Source organism: Halichoeres trimaculatus, unplaced genomic scaffold (genome assembly GCF_033239565.1).
Source record: "Halichoeres trimaculatus isolate MK-OKI-2021-1 unplaced genomic scaffold, fHalTri1.1 fHalTri1_scaffold_2, whole genome shotgun sequence".
NCBI lineage: Eukaryota > Metazoa > Chordata > Actinopteri > Labriformes > Labridae > Halichoeres > Halichoeres trimaculatus.
In genome coordinates this window covers 34810138-34826783 of record NW_027437180.1, presented here as the reverse complement: position 1 = coordinate 34826783, position 16646 = coordinate 34810138, and the positions used below count along the sequence as shown (strand labels likewise).

General features: G+C 40.6%; 2 protein-coding genes across 2 annotated transcripts in view; one reads left to right on the top strand and one right to left on the bottom strand.

Annotated features, from left to right (window-relative positions):
* pik3r5 (phosphoinositide-3-kinase, regulatory subunit 5) overlaps positions 1-1991 on the bottom strand; it is a 32504-nt gene extending 30513 nt beyond the window's left edge. Inside the window, exon 1 of the mRNA XM_074689323.1 lies at positions 1723-1991. The gene's annotated coding sequence lies outside the window, so the exon portion shown is untranslated. The remainder of the gene's footprint in view (positions 1-1722) is intronic.
* Positions 1992-5903: 3912 nt separating this feature from the next.
* Positions 5904-16646, top strand: part of ntn1a (netrin 1a) — a 92970-nt gene continuing 82227 nt past the window's right edge. The window contains exons 1-2 of the mRNA XM_074689341.1: positions 5904-6096; positions 6244-7303. Coding sequence (XP_074545442.1) covers positions 6280-7303 — 1024 coding nt within the window. The 5' untranslated portion in view covers positions 5904-6096; positions 6244-6279. The remainder of the gene's footprint in view (positions 6097-6243; positions 7304-16646) is intronic.

Here is a 16646-nt window from a genome sequence, read left to right as displayed (position 1 = left end):
ACAACAGGGCGCCTCCTGATATAAACTTGAGTTATACTTCCTCAATATGAACTGATAAACAGCTGGAATTAGCACCAATGCAAATATCACACACAGTATAATGTCTGTCATGACTCTGCTCCACAAACAGGACAGAGTGTAAGCTCAAGGGTTTAGTGTCAGCTAAATTTAAGGTTGCCTTTCTCACTGTGTGTGATTTGAACCCTATGCAGCTAAATATGCCTCTGTAACAGGTGTGTTGTGCATGTGCACGGGTGCGTACGCACGCCATAGACGGAGGTGTTGACCTCAAAGTGTGTGATGTAGAGATGAAATCGAAGATTTCGGTGAAACCAAAGGCAAAGGGAGACAAACAGGAAGCCTGACTGTGACTGACTCAAAGCTCTGCACTGGGATATTGCAGTCAAACGCTGCAAAATGTGAAAAAAACACTGCATTGTGACAGCCCTCGCCTTTTACATCCAATATGTGTGGTAAACACAAAAAGGATGTTGATACCCGCCACCTCCAATCAGCGTCATTAATCAGGGCTCTTTGTTTGTCAAACCTGAAAAGTGACGAGTTTGGCAGTTTTTTATTTCCCAACAGACGGAGATTTCTGTGCTCAAAGTGATTGTGTAAGTGAAGAATTTCTAAGAAGAGTTGATTCTTTCCTTTGGATGTGCAGGAACAGTGTGTCATCATTTAAACTTGTACTCTGTGTCAGACGATGTTGCAGAAACAGTTTGCCAAACCAGACGAGAGTTTTCTGATTGGTGTAGATTCAAAAGATTTGATTGTACGATTAGATCGGATGGTTTGCCATCTTCAGTTTTTTTAAAGAGCGGCATCACACTGTGGTTGGCAGGTGGTTGGTTTATGGAGGATGTTGACTTCAGGCGTTGGCTCAGTAGTGTTTCTGAAGGGTGGAGGCCACTGACAGTCCACGATATGTTGTCAGATTGAACTTTTGATTCATAATGAATCATAGGAGCCTTATCGCAAGGGGTGTAAGTGCAACATCCAAGTCCGAACTTAATAACTCGCCTTTGAAGTTGAAGTCTAATAGCATAACCAGACCACAGCCACTGTAGCGAGGCGTATAATATGAGCTGACATGACATTATCATGCACTTTGAGGTGCTGACACAGATGTCTGACCACAACGTCTGACATGTGTGTTTCCATTTACAGACGCAAATACAGCCACAGACATTTAAAGCCAGATAACGTCCAGGCACTTAGCACGTGGTTCTGCCTCACTGCTTCCTCAGTGTTTATTAAAAGCATGAATCATACAGAGCATCTGAAAAGCAGAAGTCCTCTCAAAGTCAAAGTCAAGGGTCTGTTCAACCAGAGAGGAAGGCTGTTAGCATGACATGATCTGCCTTTCCCATCAGTGTGAATGACACGGCACAGACCGCAGGGCATGAGAGGGTTTTATTACTCCTGTATCAGAAGCACATTAACATGAGTCGAACAAGACGACATGATACCAACCTGCTGTATTCATTATCCTCCAAGATCATATTTTTTAGATACAAGCAGTTTTCCATGCTAGCATGTTCACACATCCAAATGTTTCCTCTAGTTTTCACCTTATCCTATCAACACTAATGCTGATGATATTTTGTTGTTACTCTACCCAGTATAACAGGTAACACACTGATATATCAACGCCCTGAGAGCAGGACCAGGATGCCCTTTCAAAATGAAATAAACAAAATATTTCTGTTCACTTACCTGCAGTTTATTGTCCCACATCCATCGCTTCAGTTTGTCCTTAAGAATCCCAGGTCCAAAGAAACGTGTCAGACTCCTGCCATTCATTCACCATGCACAACACGGTTAAACAGACAAACCCACATCCTGGGCCCAGGCAAGCAGCCGCTGGTAACTTGTCGTATTTTACGCTCACAGACTTCTGCACTTCATACACAACACGCTGCGGCTCACAAACAGTACAAACAGGAAGTGTATGACAGGGCTGCATGTAAGCACAATGAAAGAGCCTGCTGATGTGTGAAGGTGGGAGGCGTCCTGTGTGTGTGTGTGTGAGTGTTTGTACATGTGTGTCTCAGAGGTTGCATGTGGATTGTGAAGGGATGTTGGCCCCAGGAGAGGAAGTCATCTGTTTGACGTGTTTGTTTTCATGCTATTTTCATGCTTTTGGGAGCAAAGCGTCTTTGTTTGGATGTTGTGGCTTTGTTCATTATTTTTCAAGAGCAAGGAAATTATTTGTGGTGCTGTATTTAATTGTCTAAACACAAAGAACAAATAGGTGTTAGCATGTGTGTGTTGAGGGGAAACAGTCATACACAACACTTATATATGGAGTTGTCACACATTACAACAAAGCTGTGATTTTGAGTCTTTTGGCCTAGTTTCTGATGTTTCTCTCAACTTCTGTTTTGAATGTCACTGATGTTTACATTTCAGGTAATAACAGTATTAATATCCTAACAGTTAAGTTCTATTCCCTTAAAGGGGGACAGATCAGCAGTAGCAGTAATCAGTGTCTTTATAGTTGATAGCTTTCTACACAACTTAATTGTGGCTGGAGGATTAAATTTCTATATTTGAACACCTGTTCTTCATCCCCGTGCCTCCTTAGGTGAATAAACACTGTGGCTGTTTTCCAAACTGCCTACTACACTAGCAGTGCCTACTATTTTGGCCTAAATTTGGTATGCAGTAGGTAGTATGCGAAAACTTGCAAAATCTGCAGTATGCCAAAAATCCCCAGATTTTCTACTGATCCAGGAAAATTTCTCAGTATGCAATGAACCAGTCTACTTGGGCATACTGTTTCCCACAATGCATGGTGCTAATGCTGTCTGTCAATGCAGGTGGCAGGTTTCGGTGAATTACCGCCATCTGCTGGAATGAGTCAGCGCTGTAACTACAATACAACGGTGGAATGGTAGAAATAAGATGTTTATATATGTATGTGAAGTATCCCTATACAACTTTAATTTTCTTTTTAATAAGTGAGAAAAAGAGCTTTTAATACTGTAGGTCTCACTTATTGGGGCAGATATAACAAATGGCCATGTTTGTCTATGGCAGATTTTGGGGGAAAGAAAGAGTGAAACTTACGAGGCAACCCGTAACTCGTATATTTCCCACCTGTAACTCGTGAAAATGCCCTGGAACGGCAGTTGAACTCGTAACTGATGACCCATGAAGTCGTACCAGATCGATGTACTCCGAGTTACGACTTGTGACATCAAATCTGTGCCAAAACAACATGACAGCCTCAGTGGTGCTGCGCGTGACACACGGTGAGAAATAGACTTTACAACAATGTAAAGTAAATTTGAATGTTGCAATTACAATTTACACACACGATTATGTAGGCTACGATAATCTCTTATGTGTTTGGGACGGTGGACAAATGTGTCGCTAACACGAAATAGCTAATGGGGAGAGAGAGAGAGAAAGCTATCATCACTGGGCTACAAGTGTAAACTTCTAGTCTGATGTTCACACATCGCACATTGGCAGCAACTCTGGTGTTCAGTGCATTAATCAACAAAAATTACTCTTCAAAATAACGACATATACTGTGAAATATAATGTAAATACCTCATGCGCCATTTCCTCTCCTCCGTTTCACTTAAATAAAGAACTTGCAGGCTCCTTTGGTAATTGAAATGACCAAGCATAAATCTTAGAATTTCTGCTATGCTGGTTTGTTTACATCCCAGAATTCAAACCGAAGTCTTAAATTGCCTGGAACGCTCACAGGTCATGACTCGGCTATTTCAACTGGGAAACATACGAGTTACGGGTTGCCTCGAACGCACCAAAAGTCAGCCTGTTTGCTGATCCTGTGAGGAGTTTTTTGTTTTGTCAATTTTGGCGCCCTCTGTGGACGGAGCAAAAACCTTGTAACTCCTTGCTTATTTTGTTCTTCAGTGTGTAAGCACTATTTATCAAACTAAAAAAAGGTGTGTTTGCCTCATTACAGGGAACTACATATATTACTGATATGAAGGCTTCAACAATATGATGTTTCAACAATTCATCATTTTTACTTCACCTGACACAAACCCTGTAAGAAAATAAACCATACAGAATTTTTCAGTTTTGGTGTTGATGGTTTGGTTTGGTTTTGTAGCTCATTTTGAGATCTGTATTCATTTAAGCCCTTTTTAAATGGCTAAAAACTCTTTACACATGCTCTAAAGGAGCTGATAAAAAAATTGTGATAAAAATGAAAATGATAACACACAGCTTCTCTAATAAGAGATGATTTCTATGTTCCAATGATGAGTTAATGACCGCATTATTGATATCCTCGTGAACTATTTTTCAAATATTACGACCTTTCAAAAATAGTTTCATTCTATGTGAATCTAATAAAACAAGAGGTCTAACCAAAATATACCGAATGCATGTTCCCATTTGCAGATTGTCTAAATGTTTTTTTGATTTGACTGTTGAAAATTTTTGACGAAAAAGTGTGTGAACCCTTGATCCTGTCACCTGGATGTCCGTATCAGAAAATATCTTATGATTTTCATCTATGTCACAATATTAGACAAACTATAGACAAGTCATCCATTCTTAATCATAGATCTTCTGAGAGCTCTTTTGTGAAAGGCATGGTTCATATCAACCATTACTTCTTGAGAGTAGCAAACTCAAAACTGGTGTGTGTGTCTTTTATAGGGCATCCAGCTTCTTTGACTTCAGGTTTGCTGACTCCTGATTTCAGTTAGGTCTTGAATGTAAATTTCTACAAGGTGTGTTCAATGAAAACATGAAAACTTAACATTGTTTGTGAGGTATTAGTTTAAGCAGACTGGGTTTGTCTATTGTTGTGAAGATCAGAGGACCTATTATGAAAATTTGTGCAGAAATCCAGGTAACAATAGAGGCGCACGTTCTTTTTCTTGCAACACTAAAAGTCTGTGTGAGCTCAGCTGTGTACAGTGGGTCTGTTCCTGCTCATCTGATAAACGGTGCTCTGCCTCCACCACCTGGGTTTAATACACACTGTTCGATTTAAAAAATCATTTGCTGTCCCCGGCCACGAGATGTCGCTGTTACCCCTGCAGACCGCATTCAACAGGTCCAGTAAAGCTAAAGACGCAACTGCTTCTGCAACACCAGAAAGAGACGAATGTGTTCACAGAAACTGGTCTTTGACTGCAAAACAGAAACGTTTCCTGTTAGTTCAATCTTCAACATCATAATGTAACTTTAAAAAGAGGTTGCAGCTTTCCTGATGAGTATTTTTTTTAGCATGCGCAATCGTTCAAAAGTGTCTTGATTCTGTTAAAGAATCCAAACATTTTAACAATGAAGCTCTTAAATTTGTTAAATACACATTATGAATGTTTAAAAACCTATTTGGTGTCCTTTCCTCAGATCTTATTCTGATACAAATATCATAAACACAACGCTGCGCCGTCCCCAGGCAATTACGGTAACTATCACAAAACCTCTCCGCGTGTTTCTGTCTCTTGATTTTAGAGCCTCATTCCATTTATAGTGAAGTTTAATTATTAAATTAAAAGTTTTGTACTTTAGTTGCTAAAAACTCAAATTTAATCCTTGTTCAAGTGTGGGAAATGATCGCTATCATTCAGGTTTTATCACAAAAGAAGGGAAACGTTGATGAAGACGAAGGAATCTTATTTAATGGATTGCTTCGCATGCGTAATGGTAAGATTCAACACCATGTTAGTGTCACTAATAGTTCAGAAGGAGGTGAGAAATCTCAACAATGAATCAGTCATCGTTTCCAGCTGCTTCTCTCTAACTTGCGTCAAACTGTGAGACAAACCATCAGACGCGCCACCAGTGGATGTCGTTGTTCCTCTTGGCGACACCTCGCCCACCCCTCAAGATTCAAGATGAGCTGGTCTTAAAGCTGTGCCAAGCAGGAACCGAGAGAGAAGGGGAGAGAGAGAGGGAGATGGTGTAAAGACCGGCAGGAGGAGTGGGACTTGCTATAAGGACAGTAACGTCTCTGAAAATCCAGCCGCTGCTCTGTTTTTACGCATCAGACTGAAGAAACAAACATCTAAACAGGAGGAGCTGGGACTGAAGAAAAGTCTCCACGCACATCGCCGCTGTTTGGATCCAGTTTGAAGTCATTTTCAGGTAAATCATTTTCTTTTAAAAGAATTTATTTAAAATCTCTATCAAGTAATGATTCCTTCGTCAGGGTTTTACATTTCTGATCCATCACCCCATCACCTCCAAACTTCTTTCTTTCTCCTCACTCCTTTCCTCTGCTCTCCTCCTCAGCGGCAGACCCACTCGGGGACCAACAGGACCTTTACCATGACACGGGCTGTGGATGCTGCTCTGACTCTTCTCCTCGCCGTGTCCCTCTCGTGCCGGAGCGTCCTCGGCGGGTACGGGATGAGCCTGTTCGCGGCGCAGACCTCCCCCCCGGACCCCTGCTACGACGAGCACGGCAACCCGCGGCGCTGCATCCCGGACTTCGTCAACTCCGCCTTCGGGAAGGAGGTGAAGGTGTCCAGCACCTGCGGCAAAGCGCCCAGCCGCTACTGCGTGGTCACCTCCGCGGAGAAAGGAGACGAGAGGACCAGGAACTGTCACACCTGCGACGCCTCGGACCCCAAGAAGTACCACCCTCCTGCCTACCTTACGGACCTCAACAACCCGCACAACCTCACGTGCTGGCAGTCCGAGAACTTCATCCAGTACCCACAAAACGTCACCCTGACTTTGTCCCTGGGGAAGAAGTTTGAGGTGACTTACGTGAGCCTGCAGTTCTGCTCGCCTCGGCCTGAATCCATGGTGATTTATAAGTCCATGGACTATGGGAAAACGTGGGTCCCCTTTCAGTTCTACTCCACACAGTGCAGAAAGATGTACAACAAGCCGAACAGGGCCGTGATCACCAAGCAGAACGAGCAGGAGGCCGTGTGCACGGACTCGCACACCGACATGTACCCACTCACCGGCGGCCTCATCGCCTTCAGCACGCTCGATGGAAGACCCTCCGCGCACGACTTCGACAACTCCCCTGTGCTGCAGGACTGGGTCACAGCCACGGACATCAAAGTCATCTTCAGCAGGTTGCACACTTTCGGGGACGAGAATGAGGATGACTCGGAGCTGGCCCGGGACTCGTACTTCTACTCCGTGTCAGACCTGCAGGTCGGAGGGAGATGCAAATGCAACGGGCACGCGTCCCGGTGCGTAAAGGACCGGGATGGGAGTCTAGTCTGTGAGTGCAAGCACAACACCGCAGGGCCCGAGTGCGACAGGTGCAAACCTTTCCACTACGACAGACCGTGGCAGAGAGCGACTGCGCGGGAGGCCAACGAGTGCGTGGGTAAGTCCGCTCTCACTGTTCTTCGCGTGGGCTTTCATTGCTGTATGAGTTGCTTTTTGTGCAGGTGCATTTTATTTCCCTACCTGTGTGTGGAGGATATTAAAAGAAAACAGAAACAGGGAACCCTGTGAAACTGTCACTTGAAATCGTATTGTGTAAAATAAATACAATAATGATAATACTAATATAAATAATTATAAGAAGAATATTTTGAGGATAAATCCAGCTGTATCTCTTTTCTCCTTGAAATTCAACATTCCCTTTAAACACAACCGCAGCAAAGACATATTTCTCCACATATTTTGGCGCACATCCACCAGCATTTAAATAAATACGGGTTGAAGTCACATGCAACAAGTTAATATAATTTGACAGTCCCTTTAGCTTGCTACAGGCCATAATGGATCTTTTAAACCACCTCAAACGAAACCACAGAGCCCAGTCATCCACAGGCAGGAACGTTTCTTCACCGCTGCAATAAAGCGATGCATTTAATCCATCGGAGGAACTCTGCAACAAACACACCGCAGTGCTAATGAAACGCAGAGATGTAATTAAATCATCATTATCCTGAGTTTAATCCGCGTTAAAATCACCGCGAAGGAATGCACGTTAATGTTCGATTTTATAAAGAGAGTTACAATATTTTATTCTTCTCTGCAGTGTGTTGGTTATTAGTTAATCTAATTTAGGTTTATAAGCAGAAAATGTTTCCAAGATGTTTATTCAATTTTTGTCTCTGGTTTTAATTTCTGTTAAAGCTATGATTTTTTTCTTAGCTGAATGAAAAAAATAGTTATATGGATAGTTCATTTTTTAAAATTACTATTAATATTTTTTAATTGAATTTTCCTGTTCAAATAGTCAAACAAGCACAAAAAAAAAAAACATTCACATATATATCTTGTTAGGATTGTAGGAAACTGACCTCAGAAATTAAGGCAGGTGCCCTGATACATGTCCACAGAAGTTCAATTGGATTTTTCCTTTCTATTTTTTTTTTTTTTTTTTTTTACAACCCATTAAATCTAAAGATTACAAACTTAAATCATGAGTAATGAGTATCTCCAAGTAGTCCAATTTCCTAAAATGTAGTTTTAGTTTCAATATTTGTTGATTTTATGAAATCTTAATAATAATGAAATAATAATAATACATTTCATTTCATTTCAAGGCGCCTTTCCTAACACCCAAGGTCACCTTACAACAAAAGATAAAAACATTGTAAAACATCATTAAAACAGATCATTTGGATAAAAAACAAGTGAGGTGCCCAGTGTTCAGTTAAAGTGAGTTTTGAGTTGTGACTTGAATGATTTGGCGTGAATCTGTCCTCAACATCCCAGCAAGTCGTTGGTCTTTTTTTGAAATATTTGTCTTTCTCAAGACATATTAATGAGGTTTGTTTAAATGTTTGGTTTAATAAGCTTTGAGCTGCACAGAGTGCAAGAAACGAGGGACTTACGGTGACTTGTTGGAAGAAGGTGACAAACAACCAGAGAGACAGAAAGATGCTTTAGATGGAAGCTGAACTTCTGTAACCAAAGGAAGAAAAAAACCCATAACGCAACAAAAACACATGCCTCTCTGCAGCAAGCCTGCAGGAAAATAAAGATGACAGCAGCTGTTTTAAAGCTTTTATTGAGCTGTCTTCTGTCTCTGAAGCTTGGACTTTTCTTACATGCAGGTATTCGGATAGCTTTATTGTAGTAAGCACCATCTGTGTACACCATGTGGCTTTTAATGTGCTCATAATCACTACGTTTTTACACATTTTTTTTAAATCCGGAAAAGAATGTGGCGATTGAAATAAAACTCAAACGAGATATTAAAAAAATAAGAGAGTATGGATGTTTTGATATATTTTGAGCAGTGTTGTGGTTAGATAAATACATGAATAATTAGAAAAAAATGTAGAAATTGCGTAGAATTGCATAGAAGAATGTTTGGATTGATTGTGAGAACAGCAAAGGAAGAATGTGTGTGTGTGAAGAGAACGTGTAACCAATCAAAATGGGCTGAGAGCATCTTTTGTTGCATCTCTCTCATAGAAAGAATTTAGTGTCACAGGATCTTTAAGAGGATGTTAAAAAGAGTTTGTGCAGTTAAAGGTTTGGAACTAAACATAGAGATTGATATGTTGTTTGCTGGTGACATTTTTGATATTTCCTGATCCTCTAGAAAAGAAAAGGAAAAAATAGAATCATAGAAATTTGGAAAGAGAGAAAAAAATGTGTGCTCCTCCATTCACTTGGCTCATTGACTCTTAGAGTAAAATAAAATATAATGCAGCTTCTGAGTCTTTGCGTCTTGTAAGATAAGGTGAAACTGTGTCAACTTGCTGCAGTCAGAAACCTCTCTGCAGATACATTCCCTTAATGCAAATTTACTGTAAATGTATTTTTCCTGCCCCACAGTTTTCAGGTTTGTGTAGTTTACGTGACGTGTTGAGTGAAAAAGAAGGGAAAGAAGAAGCAGAGACGGTGTCTTGAATAATTCAGGGAGATTAGAAAAGGAGCTTGGAGGCATGCAGAATGAGGGGACCGACTCTGCAGCACAGAGAGAGGAGCAGGGCCGCAGGGAGGGGTGGAGGACGACAGTGGTGGGAGTAAAAGAGATGTAAGCAGGAGAGGGAAAGAGAAAGGGATGAGGGGAAGAGAAGGATGTGTGAGAGGAGCAGGGAAGGAAAGGTGACATTTCCGTGGCCTGGGGGCCGGCAGAACATCTGAACAACTGCTTATTGTTTCTTGTGAAGGTGGATGAAATTTCTTCTCTTCCCCCACTTTGATAATTACAGTTTGTGCACTGATGCTGTGACATACTATGAAGGTGACTCTGCTGGCTGTGATTTGCCGCAGCTCTCTTGTCATGCCTTTTTGCACAAGAGTCAAATTGGCTGCGTGATCTGCTGCACAAGTTCAAAACCTGACGCTCACAGGAAAAAGAAAAGTTAACTTGATTGATTTAATGCCCATTAGTTTAATTGCATCTTGGAGCTACATCCTCTTTTGTTGAAGAATTGTATTCACCTACTTCAAAAAAATCATTGAAGGCAAGTGAAATTGTCCTTTCCTCATTAGTTTACCCGCTATATCTTTATAAAGGTTGAGACAATTCTGCAAAAACTTGAACCAGCAGTCACAGTATTTGTCAATTTTTAGATTTCTGGATGCTTCTGTAAATAAATAGATAAAAAGACAGAGTGTCAACATGCTTTTAAGTAATCTTACACCTTTTCACTGCAAAAACAGAAATCTTATGAAGTGTTTTTGTTTCCTTTTCATTTAAAAATGTCTTTTTAGACTCAATATGAGCCACACATACCTGACCAGTTCAAAAGAATGTCTCATTTCAAGTTATTTAAAGACAAAAATGAGGTCTGAATTACTTGTAACAGGTTAAAAGTATCTGCCAATGGAACAATATAAAAGTTACTTGTATTAAGATTTTTGTTTTTACCTCATTTTTGTCTTAAAACGACTTGAAACAAGACATTTTTTTTCTGGAATGGAAGTTGAATGTGGCTCAATTCAAGTGTGATATGATTTTTTTCACTTGAAATAAAAAAAATGCTGAATAAGATTTCTTTTTTTTTTGCAATGTGTGAATAGGGACAGGTACTGAAATAGGTACTTTTATCGGTACCGACTGGATTCTGTCTGTAGTACCAAGTACCGTTTCACGTTTAATCAAAAGGGAACATGTTTAGGTACCTAAACGCATCCTTGTGACTGTGAGAGAACGGGAGAGCAGGCAAATTTCTATGCTAGACCTGAACATAGGATTGCAGGTTTCTATATTGAAGAGTAAATATGTTAGATCAAAAAACCTAGAGATTTTACTATTAAAAAATAATTTATTACCACATAAACACACACAAAAGTACCGAAAATTGGTACCATTGAGTACTGACACTGATTGCCAGGTACCAGGCATTGGTACCGTACCGTTTTAAATTGACTTGTTTAACAAGGTATCCATCCCTATTCATGAGTCAAACAATAATAAATTGATGCGTCAGATTTAGTTTTGGTTCAATCGTTTTTATTTGAAAGCAGGTCTGTGCTCATGGTCCCTTGTTCATCTGATATTAATCCACTTTTAGATGTAAGAAAAAGTGAAACTGAAATGCTAGATGGTGGATTTTTCCATCAAAGTTAATGAACAATCAGTTGTGTTAAAAGTAGATTGCAGTAACTTACATTATGGAATGTATAGTGAATGGGTGGTTATACAAAATAGAACCAAGACAAGGTGAGACAAGACCCTCCATATAAGCTGCTCAGATGTTGACACTGTATGAAAATCTAAGAATGATTTGATGGTTTTAATCATCTTCAAAATCAATGATTCAAAACACCCAGGTGACTTGTAAGAGAGACGGAAGTAAAAGTGATGTAACGCTCCAGTCAGTTGTGTATCTTTACGCTTTTTCTGCATAAAGAAGTGGACTTTTCATTCAACATATCTCAAGCCACATTTGGAGGAAAGATGTTTTCCAAGCTCTCCTCAAGTGTTTCCTCTCTGCCTTGTCTGTTGGTACCTGTCAGCTACGACCCTGCATCATATAAACCTGCCTGCTTCATCTTCAAAGGTGCAGACTGGATGTGTTGTTGGTCTCACTCACAGCAAACAGAGCGAATAAGAAGCTTTGCATTTTGCAGTCCTACTATCACCACCTTCTCCTCACACACACACAGATGCTCTTTTTTAATTCAGGTCTTTAGCCGCTGGTTCAAACAGGAGAGGAATGGCCTCTCTCTCGCTTTAAGACGGAGCTCTTATCACTGTTTATGACTCGTTTTGTAAACGCGCTGCAAAAAATAAGTCGCTCGTGCTCCAGAGGACTGGCTGGGCCTTCTGTTTTACATTTTTGGGACCTGTTGTATCTCTCAAACAGACAGAAACATGGCCACTGAGCCAGCACACACTGTAAGCAAAGCTGACGGTACAGTATATCAACCAGAGACAGGAAGAGACAGCCAGAAAAGATACACACACACACACACTCACACACACATGCATGCAGGAAGAAGAAATTAAAAACTCTCTGCAGCTTGTTCTGCTAACAGGAGATCTTATTGTGCTGTCAAACGTCCGTACATCGCCAACGTTTATTGTGAATTATGCATGCAGGGAGTGTTTTTGTTTCTGTGTGTAAGAGGGGATTTCAGGTAAAAGGCCAGACACACAGCCTGTTGTTAATTTGGTAGACTCTCCTGAGGTGAAATTGCCTTTTATTCCAATAAAATGTAAATAAACACTGGCAGAAACACCTTTGTAGAGAGGCAGGTGGTTGTTTCTAGCATAGGCTGTTAGGACGTCATCTCTGTGACATCACCCATCTGTTTCTGAGACTAGGGCTGTTTTCGAATTCGCCTACTACATACTGCTTATGAAAGTAGTATGTAGTAGGCACTGCCTACTACATACTACTTTCATAAGCAGTATGTAGTATGACTGTTCAGTTAGGTTAATTTTTGTAGTATGCTACGCTGGTCTTCAGTTCAAAGAAAACGGAAGTTGGCTACGGCTGACATTTTTTCCCCAAAAAACTTTATTGAAAATGTAGAAAATAAACGAACCAAGAGTAACTTGTCTGCAAATATATTGCCAGAGAGAGCATTTTATATTAACTTTCATTGGTGGAGATGATGAGGATTTAAAGATAAAAAAGAAATGGCTCTTACATTTATATTCCTCTGCTACTCCGGTTGTTGTTGCTCAGCTCTCTGCCATTTTCACTTCTGATATGGGACCAGGCGCGTTGCATTGTGGGTAACAGTATGCAAAGCATACTGTGGATTTTTCCTGATTCAGTACGTCATCCGGGTGTTTTTCTCATACTACAACTCTGACATTTGTTCGCATACTGCATACTGCATACTGCATACTGCATACTGCATTTTGGTCAAATCAGTAGGCACTGCTAGTATAGTATGCAAATTCGAAAACAGTTTTGAAGCCCATTGTTGAAGGGGCTGTATCTGAAATGCTGAACTCAACCTAACTTTGTCTGAGTTAGGATGAGGAAAAGGTCTACAGGTTGCCCACCTGTCAGCCATGCCCTTATATGGGCAAAACCTGTAAGTTTAAGAACTCATAAAATTGACTAGTTGTAAAAAAAAAGAAAAGAAAAGACAGAGAAATACACAATTCAAACCAAAACCTTTTTCGAACCAGGCTGTAAATTTAGCTTTTTTGGCCAGCCTCAAGCAAACAGAGTTATTAGTTTTTCTGCACGGGTTTCATTTCTTACACTTAGAATTTGCTGCTTTGATTTAACCATAGACAGTCCAAATAAAAAAAGATGGATAGCATGACAGCTTTCCAAAAGTGAAGCCAAAAGAACTTCCTCTGTCAGCTGGCTTGGATGTAGATCATCAAGCCAGCTGCTAACAGATGGGACATGGGTCAAACTATCAAAACAAAAAACAAAATCTCAAAAGTGGTCTTTGTCGTCTAGCTGCACCTGTGAGAATTCAGGGGCAAAACAGGGACTTGGGCACAGAGGAGAGTCCAGGTCTAGGTCAGTCCATGTAGGCAAGGAAATCCAATAAGTACAATCCAAAAATTAAAATCCAACATCCCACATGTGTCAAACTCAAGGCCATTGGGCCACGAGAGCTTAGAAGGGCTGATTGTCTTATAATACATAAGTCAAAAAAGGTGCATTGACAGTAAACTACGTTTCCCATAATACCCACTGATTATGTTACCTGCAAAGTGACGGCATCCCGCCACTGGATTGTAGTCTTTTCACATCAGTGCCATTTTCTGAACTAGTGAAATTGAGAAATAAAACAATAATCACAAAATGTCCAGGAAGAGAAAAGTTGATGCAGAGTGGAGGCTGTTTCAAGAAAGATGGGAAGGCCAATACATGTTAGTGCTTCAAGGAGGAAAACCAGTATGTTTTTTTTGTGTAATGAGGCCGTGGCGGTTGTCGAAGAGAACAATCTACGACAGCATTTTGACACCAAATACGGAGCAAAGTTTGGCAAAGTGAACCTTCAAGAAAAATGACAAATAGTGCAAGATTTAAAATGCAAACTGCAATCATAGCAGGATGTGTTCAAGAAAGCCAAAACCAAAAAAAAACATTTATTTTACATTACATTTAGTTACATTTGGCTTCATTTTATACTGTCTTACAGTTACATCTGGCCCTTTGAGGGCAACCATTATGCTGATGTGGCCCTCAGTGAAGAAAAGTTTGACACCCCTGCTAAATCCAATCCAAAGGTCATGAAAGAGGTAATCAAACATGAGGAATGACAGGCTTACTCGTTGGGTAACGAATTAGGTACTTTTACTGCTACCGACCTAATTATGTCAAAAGTTACAGGTACCGATTCACATAAAATCAAAAGGTACCATATTTAGGTACCTAAACACATCCCTGTGACTGTGAGGGACTGGAGCAGGCAATTTTCCATGCTGGACATGAACACAGCACTGCAAGCTTATATATCCAAGAAAAATATGCTAAATTAAAGAAATTTGAGGGTTTATTATAATTAAGTTGTATTAAATTGATATTTTTTACCACGCAAAGACAAAAAAGTACCGGAAATTGGTACCGTTAAGTTCCGATACCGGTTGCCAGGTACCTGGCAGTCAGTACCGTATCATGTCATATGTGAAAGTTACCCATACCGAGGGAACATGCATGAGTATATAAAGTTAGGCAAGGCCAAAAAAGCACAAGTGTTGAGTAAAAAAAGGCAAAAACAATGAAACACATTGAGAATACATGAGAATAGAATATACAAAACACATGAGAATAGAATATACTAGCACCATGTGCATCAGGTTACAAGTGCTAGAGGAGAATGACTAGAGATAACTGTACCATCAATTAAGTTAAGTGTCCACCCATACAAAAAAAGACTTAGAAATCTATGGATCAATCCAATATTGGAGATCTTTGGCAACTTGATAGCGAATTAAATGAGTTTTGATAAGCTGAACGGTGGCAGGGTGTAGATCCTGGAGCTCCACCAGCTGATCCTACTTGTGACTTTTAATCCAAAAGTGTCATCAGAAAAATATATCAGTGCCCATCATGTGAGATGTTTCTGCTTCGGTAGTTTGTGATAGTAAGAGTTGGAGGCATGTCATTCATCTTGTTTTACTGTCCATAGTTTTTTCTCGTATAAACTGACAGTAGATTAATGGCGGTGAAGTCTATGACCGTAGAAAAATTCAGTTCCTGGACTGCAGATCGTCACCAGGCTTGGGTCAAAGGTTTTTAGATATCCACGTAACCGCTTTAAAAACTTTTTTAAGAAAGCGTACAATCCCAGGCGTATGAGCTTTCATAATCACAATGATTTAGTCTCAGTTGGAAGCTGCAGCCGTTACTCACGATGCAGATTCTGTGGAGTTAGCTGAAGTATGGAGGATCTTGAAGCCATTAATGTCTGTGTTTTTGGCTGCAGACCTTATGAGCTGGAATTTTTGGAGCTAGCTGATGCTTGTCATGAGGCCTGTTCAAGAAACAATTACATTTTGATGGAGCTCCACGGTTTCACAGATAACACAATGTGACAGGCCTTTGAAGAGAAGAAATGAGTTTATAGAAAAGGGGTTTGAGAATAATATACAGATTGGACAGGCAGTTAGCACACAACACATCAATTCGAAAGTGTTTGTTCTGAGAGAACTACAAGGGAGGCTGCCACTAATCATAAAAGTAAAAATTAAATCCAAATACATGTGTAAGTGTGTTTTCCTGGAGCTATCCGTGTGTTGCTTTGTATTAGTCTCAAGTGGAAGGAGATCATTTACATTGCGGTCGGTTTTACTGCAGCTGACAAAGCCCAGGTCGCTCCGCTCGGGGGGTGAAGGAATGTGTTCACTTGTCAGAAAAGACAAAACCTGCTCTGAAATTTCACAGCCTCGGTGTCTGTTGTTGAATTCAGGCTCCTCTGGGCAAAGTGAGCCTTTCTGCGGCCGCGCTTTTGTTTCATTGCTTTGGCTTCGGTGCTTAATGCAACACAGGCCTCTGAGTCCACGTTTTCAGGCGGTTGTGTGGAGTGGAACCTCGACGCTGTTTTTGAGACACAGTTTGGTCAGGAGCCATACGGACTCGAAAGGAAAACCATATTGTGTTACTCTGCTGGCTTCTAGCCTGGACTCACTTCCTCTTGTCACCATCACTGGCCCTTCAACTCACCGTGGGCTGTCGCTGCTTTATCACAACATCCAGAAAGAGTCAGATTGTCATCGTGATTGTTTTTATTCTGCGATTTTGATCTGGAATTTCAAGGCTGCATACCTGCAGGTTGAAACTCTTGGTACGCCTCGCTTGATGAATCTCTCCGTCCAATCTTTGTCG